The sequence below is a fragment of the Sebastes umbrosus genome, chromosome 8, assembly GCF_015220745.1.
Source record: "Sebastes umbrosus isolate fSebUmb1 chromosome 8, fSebUmb1.pri, whole genome shotgun sequence".
Lineage (NCBI taxonomy): Eukaryota > Metazoa > Chordata > Actinopteri > Perciformes > Sebastidae > Sebastes > Sebastes umbrosus.
In genome coordinates, this window is record NC_051276.1 from 9,439,533 (window position 1) to 9,461,402 (window position 21,870).

Genomic DNA, 21,870 nt, shown 5'->3' on the forward strand with positions numbered 1-21,870 from the left:
GTGATCGTCTTAATTTTTCCCTTCTGTCTGTACTTTCTTTTACTCCCAGACTCAGGACAAGAACACCTATTTGATACCTGAATAGTCTTCACTCAGCTGCTACTTCCTCAGAAGCCTGCAGTGTCTGGGTGTCACCATGGGGACGAAAGGCTTCCTCTTCGGCTGCGTGACTGTGGTGCTGCTCCTCGAGCTCTCCACCGCCGGCCTGGTCAAGAAAGTCATCCGGCACCGTAGAGAGGCTCTGATGCCTAAGAAAACCCAGGAGAACCTCACCCTGCCCCACCCCGACCAGCCGGTGGTGTTCAACCACGTCTACAACATCAACGTCCCCTCCACGTCCCTCTGCTCCGTGGACCTCGACTCGCCCGGCGACGCCGAGCTCAAACACAAGAGCGCCCCGATGGAAATGCAGAACACCGAGCACATGGAACACACGGTGGACGGCGACAATCAGATCGTTTTCACCCACCGCATCAATATCCCCAAGCAGGCGTGCGGCTGCGACAGCCAGCTGCCAGACTTCAAGGATATCCTGAACAGGCTGGAGATGCTGGAGTCAGAGCTGTCTAGTCTGAGAGAGCAGTGCAGCAGCGGGTCAGGCTGCTGTGGAGCTCAGGTTACAGGTAGGTCTATACCTTCCACTGTATGTGCCGGTGGACTGTAATTAATGTGTTTCTACTTTACTATACATGAAGTCAACTGAAATCTATTTCTCAAAAGTATTTTTATTACTGGAGATGTAGGTGCACAGTATCCAAACGTAACAAACATCTCCATGTTTCATATTTTCAAGAACATAAAACAGAACAACTGATGGAAAAAAAACGTTTCAAGATGTCTCAGTTAGCTTATTGCTTGTCTGACTTGAATTTGAACAACATTCTGAATGCAAAGCTTCTTAGCCGCCGACTGTCAGTTATGGGTTGTCAGAGCATCCTTGCAGTCATCATCAAGTTTGGAAACTTCACTCTGTTGAGACTATCTCATGTCTCTGTGAATACAATGTCATAGTTTGTTGAAATGGACTGGAAGTTAGGATGCAGTCAAAAACATATTTTATACTTTTGCAAAAGGGTGGTATATATCAACATAAATTACAAAGTGCTGCTGGAGAAGATGAAGAAGAGTGCCTTAAGTCTTCTAAACTGAATTGCATTAACAGTTTTCTCTCATTCAGATCTAATGCTCACTTTTATTTGAAGGGACTGTTGTCCTTTTAGTATCGTTTGATGATAGGGCAGATAGTTGTCTTAGATATGTTGCTAGAGTTTGTGTATGCATTGTATACATTGTTTTACTGAACGATTTGTGATCACACAGCTTCACAATACTTCCTTTTCCTTTCTTGCCTCCCCCCCAGGTGAAGTGTCCACTAAGCCCTACTGTAATGGCCGTGGGAACTGGAGCGCTGACACCTGCAGCTGCGTATGTGAGTCTGGATGGAAGGGCCCCAACTGCACTGAACTTGAGTGCCCCAACGACTGCCAGGACCAGGGCCGCTGTGTGGATGGTAAATGTGAATGCTTTGAGGGCTTTGGTGGGGACGACTGCGGTATTGAGCTCTGCCTGCTGGACTGCGGCGACTATGGCCACTGCGTCGAAGGGTCCTGCCTCTGTGAGGATGGCTTCATCGGTGAGGACTGCACCCAGACCAACTGCCTCAACAACTGCCTGGGCCGCGGACGCTGCGTAGACGACGAGTGCGTTTGCGACGAGCCGTGGACGGGCTTCGACTGCTCCGAACTCATCTGTCCGAATGACTGCTATGACCGCGGACGCTGCATCAACGGCACCTGCTACTGTGAAGAGGGCTACACTGGGGAAGACTGCGGTGAGCTCACTTGTCCCGGCAACTGTAACAACCGTGGCATGTGCGTGAATGGCCAGTGCGTGTGCCAGACCGGCTACAGTGGAGAGGATTGCTCGAAGCTCACCTGCCCCAAGAACTGCAACGACAGAGGCCATTGCTTCAACGGAAAGTGCATCTGTGATCCAGGATATGAGGGTGAAGATTGCTCCATCCTCTCGTGCCCTGACAACTGCAGCAACAGGGGCCAGTGCATTAACGGAGAATGTGTATGTGACGTCGGATACGAAGGCGAAGACTGTAGCGAGGTCTCCTGCCCTAACAACTGCCAAGGCCGCGGCCGCTGCGTTAACGGCCAGTGCATGTGTGACAGAGGCTATGCTGGGGAGGACTGCAGCATCAAGACCTGTCCAAAGGACTGCATGGGACGCGGAGAGTGTGTGGACGGCAAGTGCGTGTGTTTCGTCGGCTTCACTGGGAAAGACTGCGCCGAGCTGACCTGCCCCAATGACTGCCAGGACCGCGGTCGCTGTGTGAACGGACAATGTGTTTGTCATAAGGGTTTCACTGGCGAGGACTGCAGTGAGAAGACGTGTCCCAAGAACTGTCTCGATAGAGGTTACTGCGTCGATGGCACCTGTGTGTGTTATGAAGGTTTCACCGGACCGGACTGCTCCATGCTGACCTGCCCAGAAGACTGCCAGAACCAGGGACACTGTGAGAACGGAGTGTGCGTTTGCAACGAAGGCTTCATTGGGGAGGACTGCTCTGACGGTAAGAAAGATCGTGCATACATGCTGAGCAGCTTTCCACAGGTTCATTTAACACAATTAATTCTGAGGTGTGCTATTCAGACCATACAGTCTACTTCATTATAGTACCGGTGGGTGCCGCAAAATTCAGATACATTTTCAACATTACAACAAGCTTAAAAATGACATATGCTTGACATATTCTCACCCGTGAAGTTGATATAGCTGCATGTCAGCAAAATATTGCCTGTTTACACATCCACGGAGCAACATTATCAGGAGACTATTTGAAGTCTTGCCTCTGGTGACGTGAATGTAGTAGTCCAATATTCAATCTCCGTTTTAGCTCTGTTTTGGTCTCCACCAACTCCCGAAGAAAACATCTGCCTTTTTGGCTACTAAATGTTCCACTGTGTTCTCCAGCTAGTCTCTAACTGTGTCTGTCTGTTCTTTGGAGCTGGCAGGTAGTATACAGTCAGTTTTTAGAGTTGTTTTTTTTAATTGCTTAAAACAGCTGCCTGCTGTGGGTGAAAACAGGGTTTGTGAAAGCGAGGCTAAAAGTGTTCCGTAGAGCTGAGGAGGGACTGCAGAAGTCTCTTTGGATTTGTAACTTTGAGTGTCTCCTTTCACATTAGTTGTTTGACCCATTGCTCTCCTATAAAAAATACTGATTAGTGCAGCTTTTTGGTAAAACACAAATAGACACGACCCCGGCTGTGGGGATGTTCACAATGCTACTTTTTTGGCTGGATCGCAGAAAAGTGGCGCCAGCTCTATAAACACAGAAGTCTGCTGTTACTCTTTCAAAATGAATCGGGCCGAACAGTCCTCAGTTACGTCCTAGGAGACGTTTATAGCGGGCTTGGAGCTTTTTGTCTTTTATCATTAAATACTCCTACAGTGAGCTTTTCAACATCACAGACACGCATAATGGATGACTTGGATGAAAAAATGTAATTTAATTTAGTTTGAAATCTAAAAATGAACCCTGGTGAATGAACATCTGTTCTTTCGTCTTTTACAGATGACATTGAAAAATATTGTCTAGAAACATTTTCACTTGATAGTACAAATAAGGCCTGTCTCTATTTCTACAAATGAATGAAATATGTTTCTATTTAATATAATTGGCAAATGTGGTTTTGATTTCCCATCAAAACTGACTACAGTGAATTGGTTATTTGGTTTACAATGCTTAGTTCATTTCTTTAAAATCACATGGAAAAATGTTCAATTGTGGTTGTGGAAATCACTGATTGGATAACTGCCCTTGGCGAGGGGCGAGGGGTGAATTTACACCAGAAAGTTCCAAAGATGAGGCACAGCTGGAACAAATCATGTGCAACATACAGTAGGGACCAGATCAAGCAATGCAAGCTCTATGAAAACACTCTTTTCAAGACTTAAATGTTAAATCCGTTGCATATCTTCCAACTTAGTATCACTAAAAATTGTTAAAGGGTTAAAAATTATGTAAGAATTTTGTCATACATTTTTTTTTAGTTTAGAATAATGGAAAAAAAAACACTAATTCATTCAATTTGTTCACTTTGGCGGCACCTATGGCGATAAGCGGTAATTGCAGGTGTGTTTTTGGATCCGACTTCCCAGAGATCCAAAAAGTATTGCCATTTCCCAGGAATTTTGAATACCCAGTTCGTAATACTACAATAGGCTCAATCACCATTGTGTTACCTCATTTAGCAATAGATTGTGACATAACAGACATTTATTTAAATGAAAATCTTCGAAATTATTACTTTACTAGCTTATATTTTATAACAACATCAGTCTTCAGTGAGCTTTACAAGAAAAATGTCAACATGGCTCTGAATCCTGTACTCAGTCTTCAGATTATATTTATATATATTTTCTAGATAAAGTCACTTCAATACAAATTCTTGAGGCATCAACTTGATGTTATCTTATCTTTTCTTTCTTTTCTTTTATATCTACCCGTTGACACAATTCTAAACCATACAATAATCAGAAGAAACTCCCATTACTATGCTGCTAACATTTAAAAACCCTCAGTACAGATCACTGATTTTCAGTGTCTCTCCATAGTCTCACCACCCAAGGACCTGACAGTGGTGGAGGTCACCCCAGAGGCGGTGGACCTGTCCTGGGAGAATGAGATGCGTGTGGCCGAGTACCTGGTCACCTACGTGCCGACGGCCCTCGGAGGTTTGGAGCTGGAGACGCGGGTACCTGGAGACCGGAAGATGACCACTATTCGGGAACTTGAGCCTGGCGTGGAGTACCTGATCAGCGTCTATGCTGTGCTCAACAACAAGAAGAGTCTGCCTGTCAGCGCTAGGGTGGCGACACGTATGTCAATCTCCTCTGTGGCACTTTACAAAATGCAGTGTATAAAGTTAGATGACATGTAGTCAGAGTTTTGTTCTATGCCTCCCAGATCTGCCTGAGCCCGAGGGACTCAAGTTCAAGTCAGTGCGGGAGACGTCCGTGGAGGTGCAGTGGGACCCGTTGGACATTCCCTTCGATGGCTGGAACCTCATCTTCAGAAACACAGTGAGTCCCGCTACCCATTATATTAATGGAGCTTCTGTATTCCAGGAGCGGGTTGAACTCTGGAGCCCACCACAGCCTACCATTATGCACATTTTCCTCTGGTAGAAACCATAAACGGCCCCACTGCAGACCCCTACTTCAAATTCAGTAATTGCTGAATGTGCATACATGAGGATCATGGTGGGTATCCTGTGGGAAATAGTTAAGCCGAGCCAGCGTGCAAAAAACACAGCAGTTAAAACGGTTAGCATGTCCTGACAGCTCCGATGACCATACGGCACAGAGTGAATGTAACTCTGTGTAACGCTTTATTTTCTTTTTTGAGTGCTCATAGAAACTTTCCCAAGCGGTGCTACGGGGATCTACTCAAAGCCGCACTCTATTAAACCGAGTCCCCTGTCAACTCTTAAGTCCAAACGCCACCCAGAGCGCCATTATGTATGATTTGGCAGTTTTTTTCCCTCCCACTCCACACATTATGCCAGGGCTTGTCTTTGTAGTGGTTGATGACTGGTGTTTTTCGGTGCTGGCAGAAAGAGGAAGACGGTGAGATTCTCAGCTCCCTCGGCCGTCCAGAGACCACCTTTGAGCAGTCGGGCCTGGGCCCCGGCCAGGAGTACGAGGTCAAGCTGGAGGTGGTGAAGAACAACAAGCGTGGACCGCCTGCCTCTCAGAACGTCGTCACAAGTGAGTGTACACATTCACGCTGCTAACTGGCTTATCACTCTTTTGTTTTAGACTTATGGTTTCATTCCAGCAGGATGTACATATTCTTCTTCTCTAATTTAAAGCTACAGTCGGTAACTTAAAAAAACCAACAACTTTTTGTCATATTTGCTCAAACTGTCACTATATCCTGATATAATCTGTGAAAACATCTGGTTCCGCTGCCTCCTTTTAGTGCTCCTAATGGCATTTGCAAGATTCCACCGTGCCCAAAACTCTGGCAGGTGGGCGGTGTATAGGGGCTCGACTGTTTTCCACATGGCTTTCCGGGTCACAAACCTTCTCATTTTACAGCTAAACAGTACACTACAAGATGTTTCTGAAAAAATTTGAGGAGAGAAATAGGCACTACAGTAACAGAATATTGATTCATATTTGATCAGCGCTGCCTAGTTTGACCGTTTGATCGGAGTTTGAGCTTCACGAGCAGTGATTGAGAGCTGCGTTAGAGACTGCTCGTCTCTGATTGGTTGTAAATGCCATTAGGAGCACTAAAAGGAGGCAGAGGGACCAGATTTTTTTTCCACAGATTATCTGTCTCATGTACTACTGTCATCATATAGAGACAGTTTAAGCAAATATGACAAAAAGTTATATTTGATTAAAGTTACTGATTGTAGCTTTAACCCACCATGCAGGAATTTTTGGGAAAAACACAACATAACCATGCCAACCCAGACATCTTTTTTTGTTGCCTCATTGTGCCATACAGGTATAAAAGCATCAGATAAAAACACCAAAAAAAACCAGATATAACATTTACCGGTCTATTGGTTGTTGTTGTTTTTTTTATTTTTGCAGTGGAAACATACTTGGTGAATAAATCGTGCCGTACATGAAGCATGTGACTTAAATGCCACTTATGCTTCTGCTCCACTGATGAGACAAAAACTAGCCGTAGATGAAAACCTCAGATCTGTGTGGAGTGATAAGGAGACTGTAACCTTCCTCCCATTAATACATGAGACAAATATGAATGCCATATTTCCAATCGTGTTTTCAACCGCTTGAGTTTTGACTGGAGCTCTTTGTGTCATTATGTGCTCCTCTTTTGTCCATCTCCATGAACCAAATGTTCACATAACATTAGTGGATGGAAACACACATTAATTCACATTTTTTTTTAACAATTTTATGAAAATCCAGTATATGTGCCACCTTTGGATGGAAACCTGCTGGATTCAACCCTCTGTTTTTTTTCTTAAGAATGAGGTCATGCTGTACAGATTGCATTTACACCTGCTGAGATCTGATGATTGGATTCTTTAGAGATACGCTTGCATGCTTTCATGCTAAAATATGTTATAAAGTAAGTAGTAATTCTAATATTTGTAAAGGTAAAAAAATACTTTCTGTCACTCAGGGCACAAAATGCAGTAGAGAGTTCAGCTCTGTTACATGAAATAGTTTGTTGAGGGAATGTTCAGGTTAGCCTGAGGAAAGAGATCAGAGATAATGGGACAGTGAATAAATGGTATGTCCTATACTGTAGCTTATCAGTGTTGATGCATACTTTATGCTTTATGACACTTAACCAATGTATTCAAAACCCATTTACAGGAGGATAAGCCTAAACTCCTTTTCACCATTCTGACCCAGTGCTACAGATTGAGGGGGTGTGATTTTCCTGAAATAGAGGTTATTGTGGAATAAATTGTAACTTAGAGCTGTCAAACTAAAATGCAAAAACAGGTTGTCACCTTCATACCTTGCGTAGGTTCATTGGTTTTCTAAATCTGGGTTATCCGTCTTGCAGCTCCCAACAGAGTATTGAAAACAGCCCGACATGTCAGCCCTGAGTGATTAGCTCATTAGATTTCATAGCATTGTTGTGATTTAGGCGGGGTAGTAAAAACAGATATGGATTTCCAGCCCTATTGGCAAGTTGTGAGATATCTCCATAGCTTCACCAGGCTATAAAGCCCAATGGCTTGTAACACTGTTAGGAGCTCAGGGGCTGGGGATCAATATAAAGAGAGAAAACAGGGTTGAATTTGTGACTCCACCAGCCAAACCAACCACCAACCACCAGGCTATTTTTAGGTGTCTCATAGGTGTTGACTGGGGGGGGTTAAAACCCTGCTCCAACTCCTTCTTAAATGTGTATTTTCTTTTAAAAGTAAGTCTCGGTGGCTGGCTGTTACCACTGGGAGACTTCTGTTTCAACAAAGTAGATTCAACAGGCGCAGCAATGTTCGCCACATTCAACATCAAGTTTAATAGATGGCAGCTCCATCCAGCAGTGGGTCAGGCCACTTCTTTGCTTATTTATGGTGTGAAAGTGGTCTGCACTTTGCCAGGATAAACAGAAGTAATGCATGGAAAGGCCATTAGAGGCCTATCGTAACCTTTGCATGTACACTCAGCAGTAAAAGCAGGACTGGTAAATTACAGTGAGAGCACATTAAGGTGTTTTTTGTTACATTTCTTCAGAGTCATCTACAGTGGAACCAAAAAAAAGTAAGTGCGGTGATAATGCCTTTTCTGTCGTATTGTATTTTGACGACTAGATCCCTTATTCACGAGTAGAGAGTAGCACACACTGTTTGACACTCTATTATCATTATATATGTTTTATGGATTAAATACCCTCAAAGGGGACTTTCTTGGGAGAAAAGTCAAATTGAAGGCGCAATTGTTTTCTTGAAAAGAAAATTGTACTGCAGCATATTGCTGCCACTATGATAATGACAAGACAATTGTTTCAAATAAATCACTTTCATGTTATCACAAAATATATAGCCTCAGAGAGACAATATGTGGTGTGCGAGGGTACTAAGGTCTTTACTGCTGATAGAGAGGGACACTTGGTTGGGATGCTGATGAGAGCGAGAGAGGCTGAGATGAATGTGCATTTAAAGAAATAGTTCAACATTGTGGGGAAACTCGCTGACCAAGTTGAGAATCGATGGCACTCTCATATCTGTACCCTACACACAGTATGAAGCTGGAGCCAGAGGAGTTAGCTTAGCTTAGCATAAAGACCTGGAAACAGGGAGAACTTGTGACCTGTGTCATTACCGTGAGGTTGCTAGGCAACCAGCAGAGACTCTGGGAAATCGCTGCACCCATCGAGAAATACCCCGGCACACATAATCCTCCATAAAACCACAACTCGCCATTTTTACGGATTAAAATGAACAACAACATTAGCTGCAGAGAGCGGCTGGTAGGTGGAGTTTAATACCTTCAGACAGATCCAGACTAGCTGTTTCCAGTCTTTGTGCTAAGCTAAGCTAACCATCTCCCGCCTCCAGCTTCATATCAAACAGACAGATATGAGAGCGGTATTTGTTTTCTCTAACTCTCGGCAAGAAAGAGAATAAGTGTAATTCCCAAAATGTTAAACTATTCCTTTAAACACATTATCATTGGTAATTTAAATTTCTCCTTTTAACACCATATGGACGTTTCTTGTTGTAACTACATACCAACTTGTTGATGTTTCTTGTTTTAATGAGATATGTTGATTTTGTGGAATCACGTCATTACAACATGAAAAATCTTGTTATAATGTAATCATCTTTAATAACCTGAAAAGGAAATCATTAAAATGAGAAATTCTAACTTTTTTTTTAAAGAGCAAACATTTTTGTCATGGTGGCAGCAATAAGCCGCCGTACAAATGTATGCTGTTAGTGTGTTTTTGGAAAATGATTGGGCCATTTTTCACATTGACATTGATGGAAAAATTGGGCAATTATCTCTGAAGTAGTGACATTTTTTAAGTAAATTTTTCACCAAAACTTCGTAATGGATGCAAGAAAAAGTCAAAGGGGATGAACGTTTCTTACTTCCACTGTTTATGCATGCATTCGTGAACACGCATATGTATGCCCACGTGTCAGCACCACTTGGATTATGAGGTTCAGAGTTCTCCGTGTCACTCAGGCTCTCTTAATGTCTCCCATTACATCGGCTTGCGGGCGCGTACTGTGGGATTTGCATGCTGAGGGGCTAATTGTGTGAAGCGAGTCTCTCCGCTCTCCCCCCCCCCACCCCCTCCAACCCAACCCATGTGTGGGAGGCACCAGTCAGTCAAGCAGTCGGGCTCAGAGGGACATTGGCCTCCCAGGAGAATGGTATCGTGACACCCGAACGACACACTCGCAGCGTCCTCAAGAAGACAAATCTGTGTTAAGCTCAAATGCAGATTCGTCATTTTATCAGCCCTGCGCAGAAGGTTGACTTTCCTAAAGTTGCTTACGTGTGACAAATCAATTTCAGCGCTGTTGAAAAGGCGCCCTTCATGGCGCGGGGATTTGATCTGTAAATAGGCTGAATAACCCCATAAATGCAAAAAGGGCTGTCACATTTTCAGCACCTGCATTGCTGAAATAGCTGTATTCATGCATATAACACTGCTCCCCACACCAACCCTCCATGTGCTTCCTACCTTCATGGTCTATGGTCAGGGTTCAATTCCATCAATGTGTGGAGCACGGCTCCAACGCCAGTGAGATAACCATGATGGAAAATGCCAACCCAGTCGCCAGAATAAAATGTTGGCATTTCCTATTTCTCTTATTGTAAATAAGTTTCATATCAGCCTCGTATCACACTCGCAGAAACACACAATGCCACATGGTTAACATTGTGAAACGCTTGGTTAGGTTTAGGCAACAAAACTACTTGGTTAAGGTTTGAAAAAAGATCATGTTCTGTGTTCAAATAACACCATACCAACGTAATGTAACATCCATAACTAGCGCACATAAATAACAACCGGCCTTAGCGGACTTTGGTACGTAACATTACGTAACAAGCGTAAAGTCAACATTGACTTTTGGTTTCACACAGGACATGAACAGCGGTCTCTTGGGTTAAAAAAGCCTCTTCCTCCTGCCCTTAGTGGACTTATTATTATAATACCACATAACTTTCTTTAATGGTCGCTCGATATACTACGTCACTTGCTCTGACCAAATGTAAAAATGTCAACATTCAACATATCCGTGGTTCGCAGAAACGTACAATGCCAGCATTTCTTTTCCTGGCGACTGGGCCAAAAATTTCTACATCTGCTCAAACATGAATTCTAGCTGGAAAGAAATCAAACTGAGCATGCGGGTTTGACTGTAATGTGTGCCATGCTGCTGTGTTAACTAGAGCATGACCCTTCTTTCACACTATGTGATTCAACCAGTAGCTAGATTCAGCTGATGGTGGTCGACTTGATTCTGCTTAAGATAAGACAGCAGATACTCTACTGGGAAACTGTGATGTGTGTCCAGACAGAACATTTACAGTTTGTGTTTATTCACCCCAAACAGCCATCGTACTGACTGTACAGACGCACACGTCCTTTGGGGTGAATTTGCGTCCAGTAGTCTTTGTATTGACTTTATATTCAAACGCACTGCTGCTAAGTTTCACTTCATATTCTGTTTAGAGACTGTTAATTACCTTAAAGATGCAGCTTGGACCAAAGTGCATTTTAAATCAACAGGGACATAGTCTGGTAAATAACTAAACTATGAAGAATAAGACAAAAATTCAGTTTCAGCTTTTTGTTGAGTCTTCTATGTACAAGTGTTAGACCAACACTGCCAAGGTTAGGAGACTTCCGCTGGGACTATTTATCCAGACACAAATATAACCCCATGGAAATGAAGCTCTGAATAGAACTGTGATTACATGGTAATTGATTTGTCTGCTGCTGATTAGGAACACTGCATATATTCTTACATTGGAGATTTATTTAGAGGACATATTATCTGAGACGTTACGCGAGGAAAGCATTCAGAGATTCAGGGATTCTGATACTTTTCCGTAATTCATAGCTTTGTTAATGACCCTGAACCCACATACTGTTATTAGGTTGGCTTTACATGGTGCAACTTCAATGTCGCTTCAATTTTGTGCAACATAGTGTATGAGTTCTGTAAGAAAACCATCAGGAGATTCATAACAACAGTCTTAATGTGCACTGTGTAAACCCAGTCGTATAGGCTCTTTATTGCACCATTCAATCAGGACTTTACTGCTTATTTTATGGTGATAGTTAATATAAATGTTTATTCCCTTGTTGTTTGAAAATGTAATATTACAATGGAGTTCATGTAAATTTTGGGCGAGTGTTTATTGTATATGATGAAATATGATTAAACAGACAACAAAACAAACTAATCTTATTCTGGTGTATGTGAAACTTAAACAAAGCGTTACCTTGACATGACTGTATATACAAACATTTTAAGCATTGCTGGAATTAAACCGGCAGGTTAACAGTTTCAGGAACTTAGACTTAGACTTCCTACAGTTACGGTCAAAGTTTTACGAGTCTTGGACTGGACATTAAAAGACCTCTTCCTAATGTGCTTTCAATGTCAGTGATGTGACACAAAATCTTCTTTTAATGCAAAAACATACCAAAGTTTCCATTTTAACAGTCTTTCATCAAATTCCTGATTATATGTGTATCCACATAGAAGGACATTGGAGTTTTGCTGACAGCCTTCCCCATGTCACCCCTTCCCTCTCCAGTGATCGATGCCCCCAGCCAGGTGGACGTGCGTGACGTGACGGACACCACAGCGCTTTTGACCTGGTTCCAGCCCGTGGCCGTGGTGGACCGCTGCAGCGTCTCCTACGGGCCCAGCTCCAACCCCGCGGATCGCACCGTGGTGGAGCTGTCCTCCACTGACACCCAGTACCACCTGGGAGGCCTCACCCCCGACACCCAGTACGAGGTGTCTCTGTCGGCTCAGAGGGGAGAACGGTCCAGCGTTCCCGTCTACGAGTCTTTCCTCACAGGTGAGACTGAAACAACAAGTTGATGTGTTTTCAGGCCAAAAGAAATCGATCTACCTGAACCTCTTCTATTACAACCTTCTTGCCAGATGAAACAGGCACAGACATTAACTGTTTATCAGCCAACTTTGACCTTCTCTTCTACCTCCCTCTTTTTCATAGACCCATTTTTGTCTTTTTTTAGGGAGATAGCAGGTCAACAGTAGATGTCACATAGAAGTGGTGTACATCATCTGAAAGCTGGGAACCTGAAGATTAATTTGCAGCTCAGTACTATGTGTCAAGTTGTTCTTGTCGTAAATCAGAAATAAAACAATAATTGATTAATTAAATAATTAATTAAAATAAATATTTAAAGTGTATAAGGACTTACTTAGTACAGTATGCTAGAAGTACAGTATATGATGGTCATTCCCATGCTCTATTATGTCTCATAAGTTGGTGCAGCAATTTTGGGGTTGATACCCTTTGTTACACAGATTTGCTGCTAAATTTAACCTTTTTTTTACCTCTTGAGAATTGATACAAATGATCTATAATCCCTCCAAACTACCACATTAAGACTGTGATTTTTGCATCAAAACTTTTGACATTTAAAGATTTCTGCAAGAATTGCATTTTTCGTCGATTGGATGCTCATAAACCCCCTTATTGTCGATGTAACTTTCAACGTCGACTTCCTGCCATCTACACTCTTGTGCGTGAAACTCATAGATCACTACCATAATCAATATAAGCAGCTATCAACATGTTGTTTAAATGCTCTTGTTTCCACATTACAACATGAACACACCGAAATCGGAAGAACGACTTCCCACTCGGGAAATGGGACCATCCGAGGAGCACGTGAATGCAGCATAACTGTCCAAGCTAGCAACATCAGAAGCTACCCCCCCTCTCGCTAGGAATAAAGACTGGAAAAATAGAGAAGAATAGGCCCTAAATGAACCAAAATTTCACAGGACTAATGCACAGGAAACCTGCTTTACCACCCGACTATGCACATGTTTCAGTTTCTTAAAACACACAGCTAGTATGCTACTAGCAACCGCTATCTATGAGAATACGCCATGTGGCCTCAAACTCAACCCTTTAGTATGAAAATGGTAGAAGCATAATGTCTTCACTAATACATTTGCATTTTACATTTGAGTGTCTTTTCGGAACTCGCATCCGCTCGCACCCCCCCCCCCTGTCGAACCACAGACGGTGTCGAACTCGATGTGGAACTGCATCACCTGTTGTGCATGCGTCGGAGGCCAAAGGGGATTAGTGTTGGTGCGCAAGGAAAAGTAGTCCTACATGGAACTCGAGGGAATGCTGGAATGAAAACATACTTTTTAGCTCCTGTATTGGTCATATATATATAATAGCATATTGGGTTTAGAATAATAATACTTTTCAATAACCCAATTGATGTGTAAACACTATCGTTCACACTGTTAACATTACAACGTTATATATCAAGGGACTCGTTTGAAAATCCATACCAGTTTTTCCTTGCCAAAATTTAGCATAACTTTGTAGCGACATGCTAGCATGCTGATGGTTTTCCAGTTTCATATGATACCAGTATCTTCACGCTTGCTCTAAATCTGAGCCTGCTACAGCCTTTGTGAAAAAAGTAAAGTCGGCCGAGAGCGCCGGCGCGCCCAAGGAGTGGAGGAGGTTAATGAGTGGTGTGTCAGCTGGGACCACACATACATTAATTATGGCTGTATGTTTATGAGGGAGGATATCCTGCTGCTGCATGTTCCTTGAAGGACCAACTGTCCTCCAAAGTATAGCATAACGAGGGAAATCCCCCGTTGTCAGTGTTGGCTTCAGCAACGAACTAGTTAAGGTTTGGGCTAAGATAAGAAACAACTTGAATTTAGGTTATAGGGTATGGTAACATGCATCTAAAGTCCTTTTCTGTGTTGCAGACCTGGACGCCCCCAAAGACCTGCAGACAGTGGAGCTGACGGACGAGAGCATCACTCTCGAGTGGAAGAACAGCCAAGCTCCAGTGGACAACTACCGCATCAAGTATGGACCTCTGTCTGGAGGTGAGCACGGAGAGCTGCTCTTCTCTCCGGGACCCAAGGACACCACCCAGGCCAAGATCACCGGTAATGGATCCCAGAACCACACACACGTACACACACACACACACGCACACACACACACACACACACACACTCACTCAGACATCCAGTCAGGATGATATTATTACTATCAACATGCAAGGTACAGACACCGCTGTCATGCAACCTTTTACAAGTATAACCAGTTACCAGTTTTCCAAAGATTTCAACCGCATCTCATCAGCGGATGGAGTTTGTTCAGTTGTCATATACACAATATATATCATGACGTTATATATCTATATACAGATATACACTAAGTGGCCGCTTAATTAGGCACCTGTACAGTCTATTGCAATACCTATTCTGCTGTAAAGTCGACTTTTATGATGTTTTTGTTGACACTGTCATAGAAGGGTTGATTAAATTATAAGTTTTAGCATTAAGGTCGTACAGTAGTTAGTGATGGTGTTGTACTGGACTGTACTATATTCATAAACAGGGAGGACATATACAAAAACAGCTCTCAGTGTAATATAATGTAGTCCAGTTCAACAGCAGCTATAAATCTGAGCTCAGTTATAAACATATCATTGAATTTACACATTTCAGTCAATGTCAACAAAAGCTGAATGTTATGAGCTTCGTAAAGATGGATGTTAAGGGCAGGGCAGTTGTATCGGTCTGTGATCAGATTGTACAGGTGTACCAAATAAAGTGGCCATTGTATGTACAGTAGATACTACAGGGTGGCTGTGGCTCTGGAGGTAGAGCAGGCCGTCCACTAATCACAGTTGGTGAGTGGTTGGTGGTTCGATCCCTGGCTCCTTCGGTCCACATGGTGAGGTGTCTTTGAGTAAAACACTGAACCTAAAGTTGCTCCTGATGGGCAGGCCAGCAACTTGCATGCCAATGAACCATAGACTGTGTATAAGAAGTGAACGTAGTCACTGGACGTCACCCATTGGTTTGTGGACTACAGTTTTGAAGCCTCAAGTTCGCCATTTTGGCCGTCGCCATCTTGGTTTTTTGGAACCAGAAGTGACACGAGAGGTTGGAGCTAAGTACAACCGAACGCTGAATAAGACATTTTTAGGCGACCAACATGTTACAATTAACTTTAATGAACTGAAAACACAACTGTGAAAGGGTTAAAGTTTTAAGACGAAAACGCGGGACAACTCCCAGACCGAACAACGACGTGGTTGCAACCTGTCAATCACAAGGTAGCCACGCCCTAAAGCATCCCCTGTTTTATGGTCTATTTGACTCTAAATGGGACCATAATTTACTAAATGAACATCATGCTGTATTGAAGACGACTTGAAACTAGTGATTGAGACCATGAACTCATGTTTACAATGTTTACTGAGATAATAAATCAAGAGAGAACTAGGCTCATTTTCTCATAGACTTCTATACAATCAGACTTGTTTTTGCAACCAGAGGAGTCGCCCCCTGCTGGCTGTTAGAAATAATGCAGGTTTAAGGCACTTGCGCATTGACTTCACTTTTCAGACTCAGAGGTTGTTGCCTGCGTTGAATCATTTGTCAGAACAAGTTGTGGGTTGCCAGGTTGCAGCAATGCTAATGTCAATAATGTAGACTAAAGAATTGAATCTCTATTCAGACGACATTTGTGATTATCTCATGACATTTAATTAGGAGAGCCTCCATGACCAGCGCCAGAGGGCAGACTTGTTTGATATCGGTATGTTTCAGAGTTCAATGGATGAGGGATTTTTCAGTAACTTAGAGTTTGATTAATTTATGACCGTACACCCACTCACTATGTCAGAGCAATTAAGCAAGGACTAGTACTGATCACAGCTACAGAAAAAACAACAACAACCAAGTCCTGCTGAGCACAACGAGCAGCTTCACAGCATATTCACTGTTTTCATTCTTCTGTCTGCTTCGAGTTCACATTAGCCCATTACCACTTTGCATCCAAATGACACCCCTGAAAAGCGTCTGTGGGAAAAAAAAAAATGATACAGTGTGAAGTGTTTATTCTCCTAATTCTTCGGGCAAGTGTTTGTGTTGCTCCCTGTTAAATGGTCAGTGTTATATTCAGCCTGCTCATTTCCAAAATGGGTTGCCTTTGTTTTGTGTCGTGAAATGTTTGCCCGTCTACAAAAGGCTCACTTTATTAGAAAACCACCCAGGGGGGTTTGGCATTCAGACTTTAAATGGAATAACACTGCCGTTTGTTTCACTGTGAGATCTTGCTCACACAAGCGAAGCGGGCACGTTTTCATCTATCTGCACTGCTGACATTATAAAGCCATGCTTTGAAGCGGATGTGTTTTTTTTCCCCCTGTTTGTTTCCACACTGTGTGCTGCGGCATGGCCGGATTAGACACCATGAGAAACAAAAAAAAAAAAGCTTCCAAAAACGGGCTAATAGTGTCTTTGTCTGGCCCAATTCTTTGTCCTTGGGAGGCCCATCCCATGGAAATAAAGCACTATGTCCATTCAGCCGACGTCCCACTCCGCTCCACACACACCTCAGCACTTCTTTCACACAGTTATTATCTGTAATTGCCTTCACGCTCGTGATTTTATTGATAATGAGTTTCCTGGGCATTAGGTGTAATTTCATGCTGCAAGACTCTGTGTGTGATGACCTCTGTGGGAGTTAATAAAGGAATTAGAGGCGATCAGGCTGAGAGAGGGCTTAATTGTAGAGACCAAAGGGCCTCTAGAGCCGGCTGTATCATAGCAAGTAGTGTTCCTGCTCCGCGACAAGGGCCCTATAGATCCATCAATGCAAATACAACACTGATGTTCCACAGTGAGCACAGGCTCTACCATGAAATGCAATTAGGCTGCAGTCTATTGTGCAACCAAGCCACATGAGAGCGTTTTTTGTGTTTGCCATAGGCACCGGAGCCATTAGCCAAAACAGCTGGCCACTTGACTACAGAGCCTCCCCATCGTTCATTTGGTGACACCTCAGTGGATACGCACAAACAAAACATGACATTGCTTTTTATTTCTGTATCACAGTGTTTTTATTTGGCCCTGTTGTGTAGGCCTGAGACCTGGCACCGAGTACGGGATGGGTGTGACCGCGGTGACGGATGAGCGGGAGAGTCTGCCGACGACCACCAACGCAGTGACCGGTAAGATATAATCACATTATATTAGGGATGCAGCTATTCATTATTTTAATAATCAAGTATTCTACTGATTAATCCCTTGATTCATTGAGTGATCGGATAAGAAATACTTTTGCTTTATTAAAGAGTAAATATACACTAGAGAAAATAAGACAGAACAACTAGTTGGTTTCCTTTTCAGAAAAATCTACATTTTTATTGCTTGAATTGGTAATGTTATTTAAAAAGTGTGCCACAAATCAATTAATTTCCTGAATCAACCAACGTTAACGCTGTTCATTCCCAGCAAGTCGACACTTAATTCCCACGATCCACTTTGTTTGAATCAATCCGACAGCACCGTATCAAGATGCAGGAGAGAACCATGGAGAACTAACGTTAAGTTACTGAGTGCCAGTTTGAAAAAATTATACCAAAGATAATTGCGTTCATGTAACAAAAATACGGTGGTCAACAAAGAATCAAGTTGCAGTATGCAAAACATTCAGGTCGAAAATTACAGATGGAGAAGAAAATGACTTAACTCAAAGTTTAGGACCCAGCACTTGACTGTCCTGTCTTGACTTGGGACTTGAGTACAAAGACTTGAGATTTACTTGTGACTTGCAAAACCATGACTTGGCCCCGCCTCTGGCACCAGTGTTCTTCATACGATTTATCTGAACACATAATGTCTCAATTTACATACTTTTCAAACAATGCAATCATGCCTAGATGAAAAGATGTCTTCCAGTTCCCTAACAATGTCTCCCCGCTCTAACAGTCTGGATTATATTTGAATCTTTAATATCTTTTTCACTCATTTTATATAGAAAAGATCTCATTTCCTCTTTATTTCAGTGCTGCTGATGACTCTCCAAATTCTGTAGTTGTTTTAGTAAATTTGAACCTTTTTTGCTGCTGCAACAATCACATTTCTCTCATGGAGTTTTTTTTTGTTTTGTTTCATAATTTCATACACAGTATTTTGTTTTCGCTGTTTTTTCACCGTATTTCATTTCATCAGAATATTCTGTCAATCAAACATTGTTTTTCCAGTACATTGTCACTTCATCTTTAGTTATGCTGCTCCAGTTAACTGCCCAGCTCTTCTTGTCTTTATTTGAAATAAAACTTGGACATAAAACAAACTACTGCATGTGTGCCAGAGGAGACGCAACCGTTTCACAAGATAGCTATTGAATTAATATTGTGTTAATGTTTGTGAACTGGCACTCAAGAGTTACAAAAGAAAAATTCATATAAACCTGCCACAGATAACGGCTTCAAGCTTTGTCTTGGACAAGTTGCCCTGATGTATGAAACCTTAAATGTCCATTTACAACCTCTCCTCTACCTCCCTAATCAGCCCTGGATGCTCCCAAGGACCTGACAGTTGCAGAAGTGACAGAGACCACCATGATGCTGGAGTGGAAACGCCCCCTGGCCAAACTGGACTCCTTCAGACTGGTTTATGTATCTGCCGACGGCCACAGGGCCGAGGAAGTGGTCCCAGCCAGCTCTGAGTCTCACATCCTGAGGGGCCTTACACCCGGCATGCTGTACACCATCAGCATCATCGCTGAGAGAGGCCGCAGGACCAGTGCACCCACCACCATCTCCGCACCCACAGGTCAGCACTCCAAAAAACACATCTTCAAAAGCAATGTCCCAGGCTAAGCGGTGATGATGCCTTGACGTTATAGAGTGTCTGAAATGTCTGCGAGGCAGCAGTGGAAGACGGGGGAAGATTTTATGGCACAAATGTCAGGAGGTTTGTAGTTGGCATTTATTCCAACATGAAAAAACTGACATTTCAGATATTTTACTCTGTGTTATTACCCAGATAAGATTTCTGGCAGAAGCTTTTTGGTGCACAATCTCAGCACATCTCTATTTTAAAGGAATGATTTATCGAAACTACAAAAACCTTATTACCTCACATACTTCAAGTGGTAGCCACGCAGATAGTTTTGGCTTTCCAGAACCACTGTCCTGGTTATTCTAACCCAAGACCTTGCCTCTGACAGTTGTCCCATAAAGAAATAGTCCCTATGAGGACAATTGAGAGTGTGCTCTGTGGATTATCCAGATTAACATGCACTAATGTCTTTACTATATGGGTCAAATGACTACTTATAAAATAGAAAGGGTCACTCAGAGTGACAAACCCACTGAGATTGATCACCGACTCTGCAGTTCTCCCCAGCACTATAGTATTTTAATACTTTTCAGCTACATTATTTCAGTTTTACGGCCCAAAACTATAAAGTTTTAGTCAGGCTGGATTACTGAACGGGCCTACGGGGCCCAGCTCCAGGGGCCCAAAGTGTCCCCTGGCCTTCACCTACAAAATGTTACTCAAAGAGACACAAAAAGACTATTAAGAGACCAAAACAACTACAAAGAGATGCAAAACAGCTGCAAAGAGTCACAAATAGACTCACAACAACTATGAAAAGGGGCAAAACAAGACACAAAATGACCACAAAGAGACACAAAACAGCAATAAAAAGAGGCTAACCAACTATAAAGTCTGTGTGTCTTGCTCCGAGAGGTGGTGGGGCCTTTTGCATGTCTGTGCCCCCGGGGCCCATTGTCTCATAATCCGTCCATGGTCTTGTTTCTAACCACAATTGCGTTTTCAGTGAAAAAGCTCTGATAAACCTAATGTTCGCTACCTGCCCAGCACCAGCTGGTGAACATAGTGGAGCATGTAGCAGCTAAAGAGCCAGATGGTTGACCAAACAGAGCTAGAAGAAGAGTGAATATTGGACGTACATTTATCAGGTTTTCAGAAACTCCAATGACGCTGCTTTGTGTGTTGGATCTATTGGCACTTACACAACACTTTAGCCATATCACCTTTATACAGCCATAATATATCAAACGTATGGAATTCTGCCTCCATGTCACAAAAAACCCTGAAAACTGATTGAAAGGAACAGGTCTTTCCTTCCTCGAAGACATGGTCAAACCCTACACTGAGACATGACCAATTTGCTCCTTTGGCCGCCCCCGATATCCAGTGGTCACTTATCTCAGTCAAGGCTCTTCCACAACTCATCGCAAGTCTCTTTTAATGTAGTGTAATGTATCTCAAAATCTGCAAAAAAGTGAGCATTGTTTCACCCTTAAGGTGAGCTGACCTCTAAAAACAAAGCTCAAGAAGTTTTGCCTTCGACTAACTAGGCTGAGATATTTAGTATCAGTGAAATGTGTGTGAGACAGAGGCTCCTCTGAATGTAGCCCACTGTTTCCATGAGGTTTCTAGCTGGTGGCGCAGGGTTAGAGAATAACCATAGGTTCATTTTTTTGTCCTTCAGTACTGCAGCCAAACCGAGGCAATGAATTGAATTCATTGTTAACTTCTCAATGTAAGTCACTCTGTCTCTACCCCCCCACCCCCACCCCAAGGCTCATTTATAGCATGTGGGATTATTTTTCCTTTTTCCCTGATTTTTTTTAAACCAAAACAAGAAAAGACAAATGAGGTGATTGTGGCATATTTCTCGTGCTGCGGTCAGGCTCCCTCCAAGCCAAACATTTCACAAGTAAATCTTCCAGTTATGCAACGAGTGCCCATTAAATGCATGGCTACGGGCAAAAATCGATATGGCATGAGGGAAAAGTTGGTGAGCTTCGGAAAAACTATCTTTTGTTGCATTTTTTGGACTGCACGCTGCCAAGAAGAACAACCAGTGTGTGTGTATGTGAGTGGGTGAGTGCGTGCATGTGTCCACTCATTATGTCCACTTGTCTGTGTGTGGCATGTATGATTGAGAGACTGAGTGGCTAAAAAGACTGAGATAGAGTGAAACTGAGGGTGTGTGTGTGTGTGTGTGTGTGTGTGTGTGCGTGTGTGTGTGTGTGTGGGGGGGTGCTGGGGGTTTGTATGGACATGTGTGCAGCCAGCACAATGTTCATTCATGTGATAATTGTTGGCGTGAGCCCCGCTCCCCTCTGGTTTTGTGCTATTTGACCACGATGAACTGTGGGTCTGTCAGATAAAAGGCCACATGCTGGGACTCCTGTTAAAACATTGTCTCCGAAATCAGCAGCCCCTCTAATCCACAGCCCGGCCGATCTGCAGCCTTTATCGTCTCCAGACACGTAGCGCAAACACT

General features: G+C 43.0%; 1 protein-coding gene and 1 long non-coding RNA gene across 4 annotated transcripts in view; one reads left to right on the plus strand and one right to left on the minus strand.

The window, feature by feature from the left end:
- LOC119492558 (tenascin-like) overlaps positions 1–21,870 on the plus strand; it is a 59,015-nt gene that overhangs the window by 15,905 nt on the left and 21,240 nt on the right. For all 3 annotated transcript variants that reach the window (XM_037777076.1, XM_037777077.1, XM_037777078.1), the window contains exons 2-10: positions 50–623; positions 1,361–2,581; positions 4,627–4,890; positions 4,979–5,094; positions 5,628–5,781; positions 12,307–12,576; positions 14,499–14,684; positions 17,678–17,767; positions 19,113–19,376. In XM_037777076.1, coding sequence (XP_037633004.1) covers positions 137–623; positions 1,361–2,581; positions 4,627–4,890; positions 4,979–5,094; positions 5,628–5,781; positions 12,307–12,576; positions 14,499–14,684; positions 17,678–17,767; positions 19,113–19,376 — 3,052 coding nt within the window. In that variant the 5' untranslated portion in view covers positions 50–136. The remainder of the gene's footprint in view (positions 1–49; positions 624–1,360; positions 2,582–4,626; positions 4,891–4,978; positions 5,095–5,627; positions 5,782–12,306; positions 12,577–14,498; positions 14,685–17,677; positions 17,768–19,112; positions 19,377–21,870) is intronic.
- Positions 12,894–19,763, minus strand: LOC119492562. The gene is made up of 3 exons (XR_005207809.1): positions 19,753–19,763; positions 16,580–16,581; positions 12,894–13,136 (listed from the first exon to the last, which is right to left on the minus strand). It is a non-coding gene; the product is annotated as an uncharacterized LOC119492562 (long non-coding RNA).